At 47.5% G+C, this 20,651-nt stretch overlaps 1 protein-coding gene across 1 annotated transcript in view; it reads right to left on the bottom strand.

Moving 5' to 3' along the window:
- LOC128408549 (laminin subunit beta-2-like) overlaps nucleotides 1–20,651 on the bottom strand; it is a 69,019-nt gene that overhangs the window by 32,310 nt on the left and 16,058 nt on the right. Inside the window, exons 4-16 of the mRNA XM_053378454.1 lie at nucleotides 19,973–20,096; nucleotides 17,679–17,752; nucleotides 16,088–16,276; nucleotides 15,439–15,502; nucleotides 12,369–12,571; nucleotides 11,104–11,224; nucleotides 10,268–10,456; nucleotides 8,886–9,065; nucleotides 4,386–4,498; nucleotides 3,913–3,992; nucleotides 2,088–2,244; nucleotides 1,181–1,333; nucleotides 65–223 (exon numbers count right to left, since the gene is read on the bottom strand). Of these exons, the coding sequence (XP_053234429.1) occupies nucleotides 65–223; nucleotides 1,181–1,333; nucleotides 2,088–2,244; nucleotides 3,913–3,992; nucleotides 4,386–4,498; nucleotides 8,886–9,065; nucleotides 10,268–10,456; nucleotides 11,104–11,224; nucleotides 12,369–12,571; nucleotides 15,439–15,502; nucleotides 16,088–16,276; nucleotides 17,679–17,752; nucleotides 19,973–20,096 (1,806 nt within the window). The remainder of the gene's footprint in view (nucleotides 1–64; nucleotides 224–1,180; nucleotides 1,334–2,087; nucleotides 2,245–3,912; nucleotides 3,993–4,385; nucleotides 4,499–8,885; nucleotides 9,066–10,267; nucleotides 10,457–11,103; nucleotides 11,225–12,368; nucleotides 12,572–15,438; nucleotides 15,503–16,087; nucleotides 16,277–17,678; nucleotides 17,753–19,972; nucleotides 20,097–20,651) is intronic.

The following is a 20,651-nucleotide window of genomic DNA, read 5'->3' on the forward strand; positions in this document are numbered from 1 at the left end:
TGCCAGAACTTCTCCCCCCCCCCAACAAGTACCCGCCACACCCACTCCAGTTCCTTCCACGCACCTCAGGCTCATAGCGCAACAGGATGTCATATTCCATGGGGTAGGGAATGTTGTCGATATGGAAGGATAAACCAGCCCCATCCCTCACGCGTGCAAAGCCGGGGCCGGTCCATGTAATCATGTGACCTGTATGCTCACGTTGCATGACTTCCACATCAGGCTGCGGGTGAAAACATGACATCAGCAAAGCCGCAGGGACATAGGGCGCTGCATTGCAGTGAGTCAGATAATTACTCCATCTAGATGTGTATTGCCTATGGGCAGTGGCTCGCTAGGGTTTCAGCCAGGGGTCTCTCCCAGCTCTACAAGGAGGTGCTGGGGATTGAACCTGGTACCACCTCCTGTGGGTTGGAATCCACTGGGAGCAGTCAAATACAACATTCCTTGTTTTCCTAGAGTGGACATGCAAGGGAATGTTTGGTCCAGCCAGTCGAAACTTCCTCTTCCTCCTGGCCTGGAGCATTCTTCCTTGCATGGGACTAGTGGGTGGGCGTGACCTTTCCAGACCTGGTAAAAGGTCAAGGCATGCTGCCACTCTCTCTCTTTTCCATCTTCTTTTCATCCTGCGAACTTCCTGGACTGCTAACTGCAGTCATTAGGTCAGGAGTCGGCAAACTACGGCCCATGGGCCAGATACGGCCTGAGGGGGTCGTTAAACCCCACGTGGAGCTGACACTCCACCTGACACTCCTAGAGGCAGGCTGGGTGCTTTCGGGAGCCTGAGCTGTGAGCAGAATCATCCTGGTTTTTGAAGTCCTCCCACACGACACCACTTAAGTCGCTGCAGGACATTTCTGACCAACAGCAAAGCACCTGAATTCTACTTGCGTAAAATCATGGACACACACAGCTCACGGAGGATGTCTTTAACAGATTGCAATGATGAAGTGCATAGTGTCTATTCAAGTGTATCTTTTACCTTCTGGCTAAGTGCAAGGCAAAGAATTAACATGGTTGACCAAGAAGACCCAAGTGGCTGCTCCTCAGCTCAGCTTTATGGACCAACAACACCTCTACTGAGTGGCCTGGAGCCCTAGTCCAAACCACCCTTGACCACCCTGGACTTCCTTCCCTGGTTTCCCCCAGCATTCTCTCTCTCCCACCCTATTTCGGTCACCTTCTGCTGAAGTTGCCTGGCTCTTCGGAGCGCTGCTCGCTGCTGCAAGAGTCTGATCGTGCTGTGCTGGCGTCGCAGCCTCACTTTGCGCCCGTTCTGGACCCCATTGTAATATTCCACACAGTCCACAGGGGCCTCGGGCCGCAAGGCACCCTACAACAAAGCGAGATATTTTTTTATTTCCAACACCATTGGTTGCTGCTGCTAACCGTTTCCATCCTCAGCCATACAGCAACGAAGGGGCTTTGAAAGGCTCACTGAGGCTGCCAAGGCAAAGAGGGAGCCCATGGAACTAACCTATATTGTATGGTTTGGCCAATGAAGGTTGTCCCATATGGGTAACTGGGGAGTTGCCCCACCAGTCTCATTCAGTTCACACTTGCCTGGCTTTTTACTTAAAAGTGTTGTCCTTCTATAAGTCAGAAGGGAGGAGAATGGGGACGAAACTAGAATTAGTTGCCTCTGCCTGCCATTGGCTCTGGTTCCACCTATCCTTGGCCCTTCTTGCCTTCCATCCTACCAGCCCATGATTGACTGATTGAGCCATCAGGACAGTTTTAATGAATTTTATCCTTGCCTGCAGATACCTCCGTGGTGATGTGCCTTACATGCTCATACAAAACATTCTGAATTCATGAATGAATTTGTGGCATGCAAGTCGGTCAGTGTATGCAAGGTTCTGATTTAGGCCAGTAAGCTGGGCTGGGAACTTTTCAGTCCCCATGAAGGTGTGCGAGCCCCAGAGACTACAAGGTCTCTTGGACAACACCCACAAGAAATGCAAGAAATGGACAGGAAATGGACAAGTAACCCACATTCACTAGCAGTTTTCCAGACACAGCCCCCCTCGCTCTATGTCCCGGGTTCTCACGCTTCCCTTTCCCTTCCTCTGTCCCAGTGCACTCACTGGCAGGCCCTGATGGGTTGGTGCAAGTCCTGTGGCATGCTCTGCTTCATACATATAATAGTCCAGGGGCATGCAGAAAAACCCCGGCTGCACTTCATCACACTGACGCCCGATGAGGTGGGGCCGACAGGGGCATTGCCCATCATCCATGGAACACCTGGAGAGAGAGACGGATAGCCAGACAGAGAATGAGAACAATGGCAGAATATCTGAGCCCTGCCGTTGGAGTAGGTTCGGCAAAAGGGGTGGAAAAGAGAGAGGGAGGTTGCACACTCAAGTAAACAGTTTCTTGATTCGCTTTAACTCGCAGCTGGAAAGAATCGGGAGGGCACTTAAAGAGTGTGCTCTGAATTCTTCCTTATCCATTTGACCCCATGTGTTTACCTGTCCAGTGCTTGGCCTCAGGTACGGTTTTGGGTCAAACCACATGGCAGTCAAAATGGGGAGGCCAGGTGGGTCTAATTAGGCCTGCGGGATGGAGTTTCCCTACCACTGTCCTAGACCCAAAAAAAGCCACCATGTGCAGCAATGCGCAAGTATAGCAAGTTCAGCTTTTTTTTACAGTCACAACTCTGCACTACACACTCAAAGCACTCGTGCCGTTTTTTAAAAAGTCAAAGCTTCCTCCAAAGGATCCAGGGAATGGTAATTCGTCAAGGGTGTTGAGAAGTTTTAAGAGACCTCCTATTTTCCTCTCGTGGAGCTACAATTCTCAGAGTGGTTTCGCAATTCATCCCTCTTCCAGGGAGGGAACTCTGGGAATTGTGGCTCTCTGAGGGGAATACAGGTCACCTAAGATCTTGCATCATCATCATCATCGAAACAAACTAGAGTTGTGTTATGTACTGAGTTGAATAGGATCCAAAATGCAGCAGTCTGATTGGTCCTAGAACAATAGGATTCAGAATACAGCAGTCTGATTGGTCCTAGAACAATGCAGCAGTATGATTGGTCTGCAGGAGCCACCCAATCCAGCTCCAGATGAAAGTGAATCCACAACCTGATTGGCCTACAGGAGAATTCCGGAATTAGCCAATCTCGTGCAGCCCATTGTGTAAATAAAGTATATAAAGCAGATACTTTGGGGAAACTTCCATTCCTCCTCACCACTATGAGCTGAATAAAGAGCATGAAATCCACTCTCGACTCTGAGTATATTTCAAGTTGTTAGCTGTGGGGAAGCCATGAGTGTTTAAAGTGATATGATACCGCTTTAAATGTACTGCTCAAATGGGGCCTCACAGAATCACTTACAATTAAAACAACGTGCAGTTAAGAAGTTTAAAATATGCTTGCATGACCTTCACTACAAAAGCAACCTTTTTACTTATTTTCCATGCTTCTGTGCAGTGCTGCAAAGTGAGAGATAGTGTCAGATGTAGTACAGAGCTTAACCACTCTTCTTCTTTCTTCTTTGGCGATCACTCATATCCGAGTAAGATTGTCTTCCATGAACACAGTTTTAACAATGAGCCCGTAAGTGACTCTGGAGGCCAATTCTGGATCCACACATCCTTCCACAGTGGGGACATTGGTTTCCAGGCGGGAGTTGATCTCGGTGTGGATTTACCAAGTGTGCCTTCCTCTTAGCGCGTTTCTCCCTTGTGTCCTGAGTTTGAGTGTCTTCAAAGCCCATGACACCTTTGGTAAAGGCTGTTCTCCAATTGGAGTGCTAACTCCATCCCCTGGACACCTGAGTGGCCCCTGAGAATATAGAAGTTGGCCATCCCTAGAGTCTTCTCTCCCCTTGCCAGCCACAGAGTGCCATTCCCTCCCTCCCTCCCCTCCCCTCCCCCAGCCCAGCCCATGTCCCTTCCATTCCAACCTGTTGCTGTAGGCACCTCCAAAATCACAAGCGCAGCTCCGGCAGCCAGCCATATCATTGCTCAAACCCCAGTATTCAGGCTGTGGAGGAAAAAGACCACTAGTTCAACTAAAGAAGAAGAAGAAGAAGAAGAAGAAGAAGAAGAAGAAGAAGAGGAGGAGGAAGAAGAGTTTGGATTTGATATCCCACTTTATCACTCCCCTTCAGGAGTCTCAAAGCGGCTAACATTCTCCTTTCCCTTCCTCCCCCACAACAAACACTCTGTGAGGTGAGTGGGGCTGAGAGACTTCAGAGAAGTGTGACTGGCCCAAGGTCACCCAGCAGCTGCATGTGGAGGAGCGGAGACACGAACCCGGTTCACCAGATTACGAGTCCACCTCTCTTAACCACTACATCACACTGGCTCTCTAAAGCATATTCAGGCCTGGAGTATCCGCATCACGCCTTTTAACGGTTCCGCAGCACCCACTCACCAAACATTGGTTGCAGTATCGCCCGGCGACAAATCGCTTGCAGTAGCAGTCTCCGCTGATGTGGTCGCAGGGAAGGCTACCTGGGATAATCCCACGAGGGTCACACCTGCAGGCTGAGAACACACATAACTAGCACTTTCCATGGGTTTTCATCCAGCTATGCCAGGCACAAGGCTAAGCCATCTCCTGGCCCAGTTCAGCAGGGCTCCAGAATTCGAGGCAACTACCCCACCCATTGCTCCACACACACACACACACACACACGCACCCCCCGCAAACACCCAGATTCTGCAAGCAGAATACATTACCGTATTTTTCGCTCTATCGGACGCACTTTTTACCCTCCAAAAATTAAGGGGAAATGTGTGTGCGTCCTATGGAGCGAATGCAGGCTTCTTGGCTTCAGCGATAGCAACGCGAAGTCTCCGAAGCGCAGAGGGAGCGCTCCTTCTGTGCTCCGGAGGCTTCGAGTTGCTTTTGCTGAAGCCTGGAGAGCGAGAGGGGTCGGTGCGCTCTCGCTCTCCAGGCTTCGGGGATAGCCGCCTGAAGCCTTCGGAGCACAGCGCGAGTTCACGCTGTGCTCCGCAGGCTTCGGGTTCCTTTTGCTGAAGCCAGGAGAGCAAGACTCTCCTGGCTTCAGCAGAGAGGGAGAGCTGCACAGCGCCCCTTCAGCCAAGCGGGAGGAGAAATGGAAGGGGCTCCGTTTCTCCTGCTGCTTTGCTGAAGGGGCACTGAGCAGAAAGGGGGAGATTTTTTTTCCTTGTTCTCCCCGTCTAAAACAAGGTGCGTCCTATAGAGCGAAAAATAGGGTAAATCAAATCAGGCGTGTCTCCTGATTGCACAGGTTGTATTGCTTTAAGCCAAAAGGAACAAATTTTTAATAATTTAGAATTTTTAATCCCATTGTCTTGGCTGCAGGACAGATGGCTAGAACTCGTGAAACACTGGTTATAGGAGAGCAGGAAGTAGGGGGCTTGGGAAAGGCTGGAAACTCTACGAAGCAGTGAAATGGAAGTGCCATTCAGATTCCAGACATGTTGGTGCCTGAAGCCGAACAGAAAAAAATTCAAATTGTGGTAGAAGTGTTACTACTGTTGCTCATAAGAATAATAATTTATCCATCGTCCTCTATGCAATCATTTCAAGGCAATGTGCAATAAATTATTTTTAAAACAGCCAATGCATTTAAAAGAAAATGATAACAAAATGAATAAGGGTAAAAGGTAAAGGACCCCTGGATGGTTAAATCTAGTCAAAGGCGACTATGGGGTTAGAGCACTCATTTCACTTTCAGGCTGAGGGAGCCGGCGTTTGTCCACAGACAGCTTCCCGGGTCATGACTAAACCACTTCTGGCGCAACGGGACACCGTGATGGAAACCAGAGCACATGGAAATGCTGTCTACCTTCCCACCACAGCGGTACCTATTTATCTACTTGCACTGGCATGCTTTCAAGCTGCTAGGTTGGCAGGAGCTGGGGCAGAACAACGGGAGCTCACCCCATTGCACAGTTTTGAATCGCCGACCTTCTGATCAGCAAGCCCAGGAAGCTCAGTGGTTTAGACCACAGTGCCACCCGCATCCCTTTTTAATATGAATAGACTCTCGGACTTCCGGGTTGGCGCCATTGTTTAATGGCGGATTCCCTCCGAGCTCCGGAGGGAATCGGCTCCGTAGCGTCTGGGTCTGTCCACTGCGGCGAAGCGGAGACCCTTAAAATCACAGGCGCGGATGCCTGTGAACACAGAGACTCGGCGGGCACCATTTGCGCCCCCCCAATCCGCGACGGAGCCTTTTTAAAGGCTTCGGAACGGAGGCAGGGTGAGGCGTGGTGCTGAGAGTACTCCCTCGTCTACGGAGTGAAGCCGCAAGCCATTGACAGAGAGCGCCAACTTCTTCCAAGACCGATTGGACTCCAAAACATAAACCCGTGAGTAATACGGAGATTGGAACTTTAAAAATTTCTAATTCTGGATTTGGAACGAGCGGGAAGGGGCTAAAAAGGAAGTCCACCCCCCCCCCTCTTTGTAAACAATTTAAAGCAAAGGACTGGGCAGCTAAGGTCGAGAGAATCTGTTTCTTGTTTTTCAATGAAAGATCCTGACTTCACGGTTTTGACACTATAAGAAGATTTACTGGAGGATAAAAAGAATTTTGGGAGCTGAAATTTCACCCCCCCCCCCGAGACCCGGGAACGTCCTATGAGAAAGCCTGTTGCATTGAAGATTTTGACAGCTGTCAAGTGAGCTGTTAGTCAGCTAGTTGTCAGCTGGAAAAAGAGAACATTGTTTCTACCGTTTTTGCTGGTTTACTTGGTATAACTTGTTGAAAATAAGGAGGGCTGATACAAAATAACTGGACTTTTGGTTTTGAGTTGAAAGGAACATTAAGGATCTAAAATCCCCCTAGAGGGGTAATAGGGACATTACATCACAAAAATGGTTGGAGTATGTAAATTCCAAGCAGAATTGGACAGAGCACTCGTTCTCTTGGGAAACTTGCAAGATGAATACAATGCTTTGTCTACAAAGGTATCACTACTATACTGGACAGTAAACAACAGCTTAGAGCCTGATAAGGACTTGAAACAGGAAGCCTGTTCAACTGAACAAATAAATGAAACTGAAAGTGTAGATATGATGGAGCAATATGCTGTTTTTGAAGAAAATGAAGGAGGAGCAGGAGATTTGCAGGAGTTAAAGGAGAGTTACAATATGAGGCCTGACATGATGATAAAAAAGGACAATAAAAACTGGATGTGGAAAGCCTGGTCTGAATGGGAGTTTGGAAAATGGAGAGATCCCCTTTGGAGGAGATCTGAAGACCTGAGGATTACAAATTTGTTGAAGGTGAAAGCTGGAGCTTTGGGGACATTTGGATTTGAAAGAAATTTGAAACAAGAGTTGGAGCACCCCATAGGCTTTGCTTTTAAGTATGGAGGACTGGCTGGAAGCAACATGGATTCTGTTGGGCCGGAGCCCCTCCGAGACTTGGGGCTTAACATCAAGGACTATCAAAGAGACCGGCAGAAAGGAACTGAGAGAGATACAAGGGCCTCGGACGTGAGATCTCCAGGCTAAATTAATAACATAAAGACTGATGGATATTGGTTGGGGACTGGAACCGGGAAAAGGGTGGGTGGAGGTTGGGAATCCAAAGGGTACATAAGGATAATTTGCTTTTTATATTTTGTTAATGGTAAGGAAATTGGGTAAATCGTGGAAAGGAAATTTTGGTCGACTTTAGGAAAAAGGTTTAAGAATAATTAATGGGGTATAAGTATTGATGTGTGATATTAATAGGGTAAAACTGGTTTTTTTCCCCTCTTTTTAAATTAATTGAAAATAAGGCTGTTAAAAATAAATAGAGGAAATGGAAAAAAGAAGTAAAGCAAAACAATAGTATGTTAGAACAAATGTTTAAGTTAAGGTAAAGAAATAAGTTAAGGACTTGCTGAACTGACAATTTAAATTGGAATACAAGAAGGGGAGGTGCGAGGAGGTCTGAGAAATAAGGTTAAGAACAATAAGTATCAGAAACTTTATGTGTTTTTTCTATTTTTTGTTTAGTTTTGAATACTATGTACTTTTGTGTTTTCTTTTTGGTTCGTTTATTTCTTGTTTTTGTCTGTTGTGTGTTTCTTGAAAATGCTAATAAATATTTAAAAAAAAATATATGGATAGACTCTCATGGCAAAACCCCATCCATCTGGCTGGAACAAAAAATATCTTCATTTATTTATGGAAAGCGCAGAGAGTGGGCCCCTGTTGTATCTTGTGAGAAATGTTGTTCCACAGATCAGGGGCAGCCCCCCTAAAACCCCTGCTCCAAGTTACTGTGAGGTAGACTTCTGAGACCTTTGGAACTTGCAGAAGACAGTGGCGGAGCTTCATGCTCCAGCACTGGGGGAGCGGAGAGCAGGCGGGGGCAGGGCTGGTGCGTGTCAAGGGGTGTGGCGCGCCGCCTGCAGGGGCGAGGCGCATGTCCTGAGGGTGTGGCGCCCAGCACGAGTGGGGGGGCAGCCATGATGGCACCCCACCAGGATCATGCTGCCGGGGGTAGTGCACTCCCCCCGCACTCCTCTTCCTCCGCCAGTGGCAGGAGACACCCTCCCACAGAACACACAAATATACTGGGCGCGTAAGGGGATGTTTCAAGTAGCCTGGTTCTGAGCTGCATAGGGCCTTATACATTAATGACAACATCTTGAACTTGGCCTGTCCGCAGATTGCCACCAGGGCAAATCCTGCTAGCAAGGGGTTATATTTTGCCTCCACAAGCAACCTAGCTGCCGCAGATTTCCACCAGGGCAAATCCCGCTAGCAAGGGGTGTTTTGCCTCCACAAGCAACCTAGCTGCCGCATTCTGCACCGGCCGCTGCCTCTGGAACAACCCAGATATCAAGGCCCCCCCACACACCATGTATCCATGCTAGCATGACTTGATTCCACACCTGCCCCCACAAAGTCTGGTGACCCCAGAAAGTCACCGATACTAACGCTGGCACCCAAGAGGGTCATTGCGGCTCAGTCCGTAAAAGGCCTCTTTGCAGCTGTCGCAACGCACGCCTTTGACGTTCTCTTTGCAGCGGCACTGCCCAGCGATCATGCCCAGCATCGCATCTGTATGACTGTCACAAACGCCACCGTCCAAGGAGCCCACTGGGTCGCAGTCACATGCTGTGGGACAAAAGAAATTGGATACTGTTCGGGTCCCCTTTACAACTTACGTTAAAAGGGACTCTGCCTTTATGTTCCCTTCCAATCACACAAGTTTCATTAAGGAGAAACAAGAAGAGGTAAAGGTAAAGGTAAAAGACCCCTGGACAGTTAAGTCCAGTCAAAGGCAACTATGGGGTTGCTCATCTCGCTTTCAGGCTGAGGGAGCCGGTGTTTGTCCACAGACAGTTTTCCAGGTCATGTGGCCAGCATGACTAAACCAATACATGACTTTAAAAACTTTTGCCTTTGCTTTTTTCATTCTTTTTTTATGCCAGGAGGTTGAGCACAATCTGTTAGTTGTGAAGTATTTCATAATATGATGTGTTCCTTTTGTTACTTGTTTCATGTATAGGTTTCTTCCATTGTGAAAATTTTTCTTCAAGAGAGAGAGGGTGCCGCTGAAATTTGACAGGCAAAAGTCTGCCAATCTTCTCAATTACGTACTGTTATAAGTGGGGGGTTTGGGGGGGGATTAGGCTGTATGCCTGAGCCCCGCTTCTAATTCCTGGATCCAGCACAGATTCAATTGTTGGAATAGCCAGGCCAGACTGGTAATGGCCCACTTTGTTAATGGAACAAAAAAAGTAGCTCTGTGCCAGAGGTCAAATGGATGGGCCTTCCTCTCTCAACTGTCTATTACTTATAAAGGCAAAAGGCCAGAGTGGAGAATTGAATGATGTGACCTAGAAGTAAAGCAGCAAGCTAGAGATAGAGCCAGGCCTCTCAATCAATTTTTATTATGGCAAAACAGCCGGCATAGAGCCATGCCTGGTTTCTGCTGGGATCCAAGGCTGTGCCTAAGGGAGAAGCAAGACCGCCTTGGGACGTTAACATGGTCAACCCTTCTGTCGCAGGGCTCAGGTTGTGTATATGTGTAAATAAGCCATTTATCATAAAGACACCACAGTCTCCACGATGCCTTGTTGCAAAGGAAACACGAACCCTGGGTGAGCGCCTGGAATGCCCAGAATCTCACACCACTAAAAAATGGCGTGAAGCAATAAAAATCAATACCGCAAATAGATCAGGGGATCACAGCCACCATACAGTTTATCTGTATGCTGTCTCCCCACAGTAAACCCTGCTCGAGGCGATTCACATCACGATTCATCATCCTTATAATAAAAAGACAGCGGCTGGGACGATAGAAGGACACTCACGGATACATGCCGTGCTGGCACGGATGTCAGCCAGAGGGTTGCGGTAGTAGAAGGGCTTGCAGAGCTGGCAGTGCCGGCCCATGGTGTTGTGTTCGCACTCGTCACAGACCCCGCCGCTGGTGTTGCCCGTGGCCAGGTACACGGCCATGTCGAAGTGGCACTTGTGGGAGTGCTCGTTGCAGTTGCACTCTGTGGAGAAGCCAGGGGCAAAGTTAAAGGGTGCCGCAAACTCCTACTTATTCCACTCACTCCTCTTTTCCTGTGACCTGAATTGCATCCATGTAACAGGATCATAAACCCGTGGGCTAGGCCACCAATGCTGCTTTTGCTGAGGCTCTCACCTGCCCCATGTGTTTGCTATTTGTGGCTGCTGCTGCTGCAGGCTTCCTGGTTGGCCACTGTGAGAACAGCATGCGGGACTACACGGGCCATAGGACTGACCCAGCAGAACTCTTCTTAAGTTCTTCTGTAAGAGCCTGCACAACATTGTTTCTTAAAAATGTTAGGCCAGACTAAGGAACCACCAATGCCTGCATACAGAAGTCTTAGAAACGGGAGACTCTTGTTCGGTAGCCTGTCCAGGCCTCCACATACACTTCTGAGAATTTCTTCCACTTGTAAATAAATGGAATCGTGACTGTTTCATAGCCCTCCCATAGTTGATTAGCTTTTCCAGCGCTACCAATCCTCTGCTACCTATCTGCCCAAAGCCAGGGGATGCTGCCATTCCCAAACATGCCAGCCCCCCTCCCCAGGGAAAGATCTCCTTGCGTTGACTCCCACTGCTTCACCACCCAATTCCCCACACCTTCTGGCACGCGCAAAAACACCCTCACCTTTGCAGGCGTGTGGGTTGTGGGCCTCAGCTGGTCTCCATGGCAACTCCTGGAAAAAGTCCTTGCAGAGCTCGCAGTTGAGGCCCTTGGTGTGGTGCTTGCACACACATCGTCCGTGGATCTGGGGCAGAGGAGACTGGTGAGAAGGGCATCCAGAGCCTTGGCACAGCCCAGGGGAATGAAAGCAGAGTGCCACTCAGCATGGAGGTATTTATAAGAAGGACCTCTTGTGCCTGGGTGCTGCTGAGTAGGCCCCAAGTGACCCGGAGCCCAAGACGTCAAAGCGTGGCTGATGGCCATATAGTCAGAAGCTGTGTGAACACAATCCTACAACAGGTTCTAATAGCCCTTGAAGAATACAAGCAGCTTGATTTGTTTTAAGAGCGAGGGTCGCACCCAGGCAAGTGTTAGTGTTGACCTTTAAACGGCCTTGGCCTAGTATACCTGAAGGAGCATCTCCACCCCCATCGTTCTGCCCAGACACTGAGGTCCAGCGCTGAGGGCCTTCTGGCAGTTCCCTCGCTGTGAGAAGCCAAGTTACAGGGAACCAGGCAGAGGGCCTTCTCGGTAGTGGCGCCCGTCCTGTGGAACGCCCTCCCATCAGATGTCAAAGAGATAAAACAACTACCTGACATTTAGAAGACATCTGAAGTTCAGGGAAGTTTTTAATGTGTGACATTTTAATGTATTTTTAATCTTTGTTGGAAGCCGCCCAGAGTGGCTGGGGAAACTTGGCCAGATGGGCGGGGTAAAGGTAAAGGTAAAGGGACCCCTGACCTGTAGCCTCTCTACTACCTGCCAGGTAGGGATAGATGAATCTGTCAATTTCAGTTTTTTCTAACCTTAGATTCTAACCTCTACATTTCCACATCCGTTTGTTGTTATTGGGTTGTTTTTTTACAGGAAGAAGCCCTCATGAAAATTCATTTTTAGTGTGCATTTCACCCAATGTGCAAATTTTTGCAAGCGATTTATCCCACTACGAAGCATGTTGTTATTATTTTTACATGTTATTTTCACTAACGTGTTCATCTTTAAAGGCATACTTTCCCCTCAGAACTGCATGATTATATAAATTACTTGGTTGGAGAATTGTATCGCAAACTCCCCACGCAGTGGGGTCCACATACTCCTAATCAAAAAGCCAAGCCCAGCATGGGAGCTCCGACCACTAGGTGTCCCTCCCCTTGTCCTGTCTTCCTGGCTATAGGGCTGCAACCTGAACTCCCAGCCTCAGTCTCCCCCAACACTGATAAGGTCCTTACCATGCCTTCTACTCTGCTTGGCGCTCCAGCCAGGGGGGCACACTCTGAGGCGTGCCCATAGCAGAAGCAGCTCCCACGCAGCACCATCTCGTACACGGCGTAGTAGTATTTCTGCAGCACCTGATGCCGAAAGTCGAGTAGGTTGTCGCCCAGAGTGTGCAGCTTTGTGAAGTTCACCCGCAGGTTGGTGACGCGCAACAGATCTGGTCAGGAGGGAAGGAGATGTTTTGGTGCAGAGCTTTAGCTCCTAGACTACTGTAGCCTCAGTCCCCCACCCACCAATCTTAGGTTGCTCCCCTGGATTCCACACAGATACATCTGCCCCACCTGCAATAAAACATGTCTCTCCCATATCGGCCTCTACAGCCACAGCAGGCCCTGTAACTCTATAACGGCTCGACTTTACCCCCTAAGGCACACTCTCCCATTGTCTCCCAAGACAGATGGATAACAAGAACACGCTAGGGCTTCAGCCTTTCATCAGTTAAACTGGTAGAGAGCATAGGAGCCAACTCTGAGAAGCTGAGTTCCCTTCACCAGCCCCCAATAAAATATTTGAGGGGGTGCACCCACCCCTAGTTGATGGACATTGCTATTTAAATGGTATGTGTGTGCCGCATCTTGTGATTGATTATGCAGAGCAGAGCTTACCTGCCCCCCCTCCCATTTTATACAAGTTGGCACCCCTGGTAAGAGAGCACTAAGGGCGCAATTGTATATACAATTGTGTGCTACTGCAAAAAAGGGATTGAGAAAATAAATAAATAAAGATGGCCTTGCTTTCTAACAATGATTGGTGCCTTTCATTTGTTTTTCTGCGCATAATTCTATAAATACATACAAATAACAATGTACAGAAGTACAATAACACCATACATATCTTACATTATTCAAGGTCTCTTTGCTTCCTAAATTATTAACTATTCTTTCTTCTCTAACACATCTCAAATACTCTTATTATTCCCTGATTCTCCAGCAATTCAATCCAATTAATCACAAACCAAACAGGGTTTTTAAATGTAATATTCTTGAAATAATTTGTTCCAACTCCTTTTCCTCCCTTTTCTCTGTATTTTATCCAATAAATCACTTTTGCATATTTAACTGAAGTTCAACATTTTGTTTCCCATTTGTTGCCTTACCTTTGTTGCCTTACTTTTGGTACTCCCCCTTGTTTCCCCCCATACTGGGCTACTAACATTTTTTGCATCATCACCATCAGTAAGTGAAATATACATTCTTGTTCCTTCTCCAATCCTTTCATTTGTCAAACAGTAAATTCTCTCACACTTCAGACACTGAAATTTGTACTGACTTTTTGATAATGCAAAACTTAATTCAAATAAAGCAGATTCATTCATTTGTAAGCAAGAACATGATCAAATAAATACCTTTAACCAGGTTGCAGCAATAGTATATACCAATGCTTTATGCCAGAGACAGAGAGCCTGTGGCCCTCAAGATGTTGTTGGACTTCAACTCCCATCATCCCTGAGCATTAGCCATGTTGTCTGGGGCTGATGGGAGTTGAAGTCCAACAACAAGCAGATGACTAAAGCTGCCTATCCCAGATATTATTCTGTTCTTCTGCTTTCGCGATCACTTGTAGCCGAGTAAAATTGTCTTCCATAAATACAGTTTTAAAAGTGAGTCCGTAAGTGACTGTGGAGGCCAGTTCTGGATCTACACGTCCTTCCACAGTGGGGACATAGGTTTCCGGGTGGGAGTTGATCACGGTGAGGGTTTGCCAACTGTGCCTTCCTCTTAGCGCGTTTCTCCCTTTTGTCCTGAGTTTGAGTGTCTTCAAAGCCCATGACACCTTTGGTAGAGGCTATTCTCCAACTGGTGCGCTCACAGGACAGTTTTTCCCAGTTGTCGGTGTTTATACTACATTTTTAAAGATTTGCCTTGAGAGAGTCTTTGAACCTCTTTTGTTGACCACCAGCATTATCTCCAGTAAAAGTCCCACCTCTAAGGGCCAACCCCTTTCCCTGCTACTGGTAGCAGGTGTTGTTGTGGGAGCAGAGGTGCCTATCTGACCTTTTGGTAGGTAGGTGAGATGCTGCTGCTTAACGGGAGGTGCATGGTACCGTATTTTTCACTCTATAAAACGCACCAGACCACAAGACGCACCTAGCTTTTGGAGGAGGAAAACAAGAAAAAAAAATTCTGAATCTCAGAAGCCAGAACAGCTAGAGGGATCGCTGCGCAGTGAAATCAGCAATCCCTCTTGCTGTTCTGGCTTCTGGGATAGCTGTGCAGCCTGCATTCGCTCCATAAGATGAACACACATTTCCCCTTACTTTTTAGGAAGGAAAAGGTGAGTCATATAGAGCAAAAAATACGGTACTTAGAATTGTAGAGTGGGAAGGAATGGCAAGGTCACCTAGTAAGAGGTGGATTTAGAAGCATGCAACTGGTGCAGTTGAACTGGCCGCAGCAACTATGATGCAGAATGGAAGACGATGGGCGGCAAATTTTGGTGTCACACAGTGCGTCGCTGAAATTTGAGAGCCCCAAGGTCTGCCACTGATGTAGTCCAGGCACACAGCAGAGGCCAATCCAGCATTCCAACCAGTACCTTTGCACCGCAATGCACCTCCTCTTCATGGTAAAGGTAAAGGGACCCCTGACCATTAAGTCCAGTCACGGACGACTCTGGGGTTGTGGTGCTCATCTCGCTTTACTGGCCCAGGGAGCTGATGTTTGTCCGCAGACAGCTTCCAGGTCATGTGGCCAGCATGACTAAGCCGCTTCTGGCAAACCAGAGCAGTGCACGGAAACACCGTTTACCTTCCCGCTGGAGCGGTACCTATTTATCTACTTGCACTTGACGTGCTTTCGAACTGCTAGGTTGGCAGAAGCAGGGACCGAACAACAGGAGCTCACCCCGTCGCGGGGATTTGAACCGCCGAGCTTCTGATTGGCCAGCCCTAGGCTCAGTGGTTTAGACCACAGCGCCACCTGCACCCCTCTTCTTCATGGTAAGCAACATGAATTCACCTGCCTGGAGTCAGCCAAGTGCTTCTCCCCCCACTATGCCATCCCCTGCTGCTTCTTACATTCATACCTTGGATTTCCTGGCTGTATGGGTCCTCAACTTTCACCGCCGGATCCAGCACTTTGAAAATCACCTACAGAGAAAGGTTAAGATGTACATGCAATTTTTACCCTAATGGAATAAATAGCAGCTGGGGGTGGGAGATTTTCATCAGGAGAGTGGTTTGGGAGGAAAGGATTAAACCCTTCCTCTCCTCCCACAGCTGATATTTGCTACAATTTAAAAACAAAAGATCCAATCATGGATCTCTGGCATTGTGGCCAGTTAGGCCCCTACGCATGTGTATCCATCTAGCAAAACTGAAAGAGACTATTCCATTATTGCATCCATCAAAACTTATTTACACTGCCGAATTTATCTTAATGCTGCCAGCATTTTCAGCCGTACACAACTATTTCCCATATAGTCAATAAACGTTTTCCAATCTTCTTTAAACGTATGTTCTTCTTGTTCTCTTATTCTATATGTTAGAATATGGCAGAATTGAGCATTTCCCAAATTCACCCCCAGATTAAAAATCTGAATTTGACAAAATTTTGATTAGTATCTGGCCATGAAATGCTAAACCTCATTTTGTTTTGTTTTTGTGTTTTTTTTTTTGGGGGGGGTGTAAAGGTGGTTCTGCTCCTTAATCCTACTTTAGCAGGGTAGCACTGACCTCGCCATGGCTGGAGGGCTCAATCTCGGAGTATCGCTGGTCACAGATCGCCTGGTTGACGTGTGTTGGGACTTGCATGGGGACGCCAGGGAAGAGCTTGGAGCAGTTGAAGGCAAAGTAGCGATAAACCTTCCAGCTTTGCCCAAAATCTGACGAACGTTCAATCAACATGGCCGCTGGGCGGAATGTCTGCGTGAGAAAAGGGGGCAAAGTGGACAGCTGAATTTCAGCGTTCCTTCTCCAACCAATCTGCCCCCCTCAACCGCAAAAAAGTAACTCTAAATAAAAACCTAAAACATTTCAGCAAAGCAAGGCAGGTGCTTGTGAACAGGAGAAACTGGGTTTTCTCACTGCAGGTTCGGAGAGCTTTCAGGTGCTCTGCAGATTCCACACGGGCAAGTGGAGGAATGACCGCTTTTTAATTTGCTTGTGAGCGAATTTTTGCTTCTGGCATCTTAACTCCTCCAGCGTTCCTCTGGGATTCTGGAACAGGCTTTTTGTGTCATCCAGATCCAGACTCATAGCGTTTGTCTCTCTCCAAACTAGCCACCAATGGAAGCCAAGGTTTGTTGTTGGTTTACCACCACACTAGACATATCATGAAATGTGACTTTGCATTTAGCACATAAAATATGCCAATAGCAGCCACTGTGAAAGGGGGAGGGCACTGATTATCAGGATTGCTGCAGGGAGCAAGAAGGAATTTAAGGAAGGGCTGTAACTCAATGGTAGAGCATCTGTTTTATATATACAAGGTCCCAGGTTCCATTCCTGGCAGCTCTAGGTGTGGGCTGGCAGGCAACCATGTTTGAAATCCTGGAAAGCTGCTGCCCATTAACCTGACTGTGTTAACAGGACTGAGCTAGATGGCCCAGCAGTCTCACTCAGTAAAAAGCAGCCACATATATTCCTAACCCTTTCCCCCCACTGTAATCCCAAAGAACATCACTCCACTAATCTGTTATTTGCATCAGCTGCCAATCTCTCCATTGGCACTATTTTAATGCCACACCTAGTAAGGCACAGAGACCCATCCAACTTCGGTGTCACCTGCAGAAAGTCAGGGTGCCTACTGAAATACACAAGGAATGCCACCACTGTCTTAGTATTAGAGGTAAGGTAAAGGTAAAGGGACCCCTGACCATTAGGTCCAGTCGTGGCCGACTCTGGGGTTGCGGCGCTCATCTCGCCTTACTGGCCGAGGGAGACAGCGTACAGCTTCCGGGTCATGTGGCCAGCATGACTAAGCTGCTTTCTGGCTAACCAGAGCAGCGCATGGAAACACCGTTTACCTTCCCGCCAGAGCGGTACCTATTTATCTACTTACACTTTGATGTGCTTTTGAACTGCTAGGTTGAAAGGAGCAGGGACTGAGCAATGGGAGCTTACCTCGTTGCGGGGATTCGAACCGCCGACCTTCTGATTGGCAAGCCCTAGGCTCTGTGATTTAACCCACAGAGCCACCCACATCCCTTGTATTAGAGGTAGTGGTGCTTATTGGGTATTTCGTCAGCAGTGCTCCTGTTAGTTCCCATAAAGTTATCCAGTATTTATTACAGTGCTTCCGCCCTTTTGGTAGAGATCTCAGTACCTTAAACTTCATTATGAGGTGAGTAAAGTGGAACTCGGCTTCCAGGTCCAAGGAGATGCTGACCTGTTCTACACCTGTGGAGGTAGTGAGAGAGAAGGACAGAAGTTAGACTAGGAGCACCCCTCATTTAAATACGTTGCGGGAGAGGAAATTTCCCTCGATGCAAGACTTACACAGGTCCCATTTTGGCCTTCAAGGCTGTTTTCCCTAAACCACAGTACAGTGGTACCTTGGGTTACAGACGCTTCAGGTTATAGACTCTGCTAACCCAGAAATAGTACCTCAGGTTAAGAACTTTACCTCAGGATGAGAACAGAAATCGGGCTCTGGTGGCGCGGCAGCAGCGGGAGGCCCCATTAGCTAAAGTGGTGCTTCAGGTTAAGAACAGTTTCATGTTAAGAACAGACCTCCAGAACGAATTAAGTTCTTAACCCGAGGTACCACTGTACCACACCCACCTGCCCCACACATGACATCCTATGTCAGCTGCACCACTGAGCTCCCTGTGAGGAACTGACCGGTGGTGGCCAAACTTGGCCCTCCAGCTCTTTTTGGACTGCAACTTCCATCATCCCTAGCTAATAGGACCAGTGGTCAGGGATGATGGGAATTGTAGTCCCAAAACAGATGGAGGGCCAAGTTTGGCCATAATAATAATAATAATAATAATAATAATAATAATAATAATAATAATTTATTATTTATACCCCGCCCATCTGGCTGAGTTTCCGCAGCCACTCTGGGTGGCTCCCAATCAGTGTTAAAAACAGTACAGCGTTACATATTAAAAACTTCCCTGAACACCACTTGCGTAGCTGATCCCTGCAGAAAGCAGTCTCGAAGCCACTTTCTGTCAGCTGATAAGCGGTGATCAGTGGCTCTTCAGCAGCACAGGCTCTTTGCAAACCCAGCCTGGTGCTTTGAACTCCCAATCATTGTAAACTGATGTGATTGCGATGTCAGGCGATTGACAGGTGGGCAGCCCCGCCCACCTGTCCAATTTGGCCAATGATGGGTACTGGCCTACCAGACAGATCAAGTAAGGTAAGGTAACTTATGTTCCCGCCTTCCCCTGTAGGTTTCCTCACTCCTATGCCTTGACTGAGTGAGGCTTGGCTTAGATACATTAGATCACAACCTTGGAAATGGTATAAAAGAGGTATTATTATTGTTTGTACTTATTCCCCCTGCTTCTCTGCTCTCATTTTTCCCGTTCTGCTTTGGTTTCTGAGTTCTGCTTCCTGAGGCTTCAAATCCTGAAAAACCTGTTTAGGAAGAGACCATAGCAGGACCAAAAAAAGAAAGGATATGTATGCCTGCAGACGAAAACAGCTCTGCCATGCTACCTTCAAGGCTCTGAAATAACATCGCCTAGGCTCATAATCTCCTGATAAAAACTGCACGTTATAATAGAGATTTATGAATGCATCTCTGGTTTGGGACTGAGGCACGGGAGCTTAACCCTTTACACTCAAGCCTGTTTCCTGGTTAAACCCCACCCACCCAGCTCAGTGTCCAGGCTAAACAATGGGGGTGGAGACGATCCTTCAGGTATACAGGGCTGAAGCCATGTAGGGCTTGAAAACTCAACACCAAAACTTTGAATTGTGCTCGGAAATGTACTGGCCTGCAATGGTAAAGGTAAAGGATTCCTGGACGGTCAAGTCCGTCAAAGGCAACTATGGCACTCATCTCGCTTTCAGTCCAAGGGAATTGGCGTTGGTCCACAGAGAGCTTTCTGGGTCATGTGGCCAGCATGACTAAACCACTTCTGGCGCAACGGAATACCGTGATGAGTGCCAGAGAGCACGAAAATGCCGTTTACCTTCCCGCCTATTTATCTACTTGCACTGGTGTGCTTTTGAACTGCTAGGTTGGCAGGAGCTGGGACAGAGCAACGGGAACTCACCCTGTCTCACGGATTCGAACCGCCGACCTTCCGATCGGCTAGCCCAAGAGGCTCAGTGGTTTAGACCACAGTGCCATCCGCGTCCCGCCTGCCTGCAGTGATTGGGGCTGGGCACGTTCTGGCTTTATGAACATTTGAGCATATTTGAGTATTTCCACACTAGATATTTAATGTGGACTTGCCATGCTTTCTTCACTTTTTTCCAGGGCATCCCACACAAAACCATTGTCGAATCATTGTCATCCTGTATTTTCTGTGTGGTTTGTCTTTTACCATGCCACAGGAAGTCCACCTTTTGCAGAACAGAAGAGTAACTCAGTCTCCACTGGTGCATTTGGTAAGGTCCAAGGAAAAGGACTCTGAATCTCTTATTATTGACACTTACCATTCTCAGACTGCCACCAGGTCTGCTCACCATCCCGACCACTCAGGTAGATGACATTCTCAATGTGGTGGCTCTCGCGCAGGGAAGGGGAGCGTGAGTCACAAAGGAAGCATTTCTCAGAGTCCTGTCAAGAGAGCCATAGTGGATTGAAAATCAACAAAAGCACCACGTAAATCCTCAGAGACAATGTTTGTTTGTTTCTTGTTGCTGTTTTTTTTACAAATTCTCTTTGGTCACCAGCTATATATTTTTCAGTGATTGCGTTAAACCTATTTGTCAGGACAGTTGTCAACATTTGGAAATCTTGGTTTTTAAAGGGTGATAGGTCAGTAGGATTCTACTTTAGTTACATCCTTCTTGTTTTGTATTATTATCACTTCAGTTTGCTTCTTCCCATGTTTTTTTTTTTTTGTAATCTCGTTGTCGGTTGTAAAATAGCTTAAGTGAGAAGGAAAATGAAATAAATAATTTTAAAAGAACTCTAAATGTCATTGGTCGTGGGGGCGGGGAATCCTCAGAGAATACCCCCCTTCCTCACTGATAGATTTATTATCACCTATAATTAGACACAAACCGCACTTGGTGGACACACTTTTCTTTTGTCCAGCTGTTTCCAGGCACAGGTTTGTGCTTAAAAGCTCTGTATCTGAGTGATTTCTTGTTTTTAGTTTCTGCTCCG

This window comes from Podarcis raffonei, chromosome 2, assembly GCF_027172205.1.
Source record: "Podarcis raffonei isolate rPodRaf1 chromosome 2, rPodRaf1.pri, whole genome shotgun sequence".
Taxonomy (NCBI): Eukaryota; Metazoa; Chordata; class Lepidosauria; order Squamata; family Lacertidae; genus Podarcis; species Podarcis raffonei.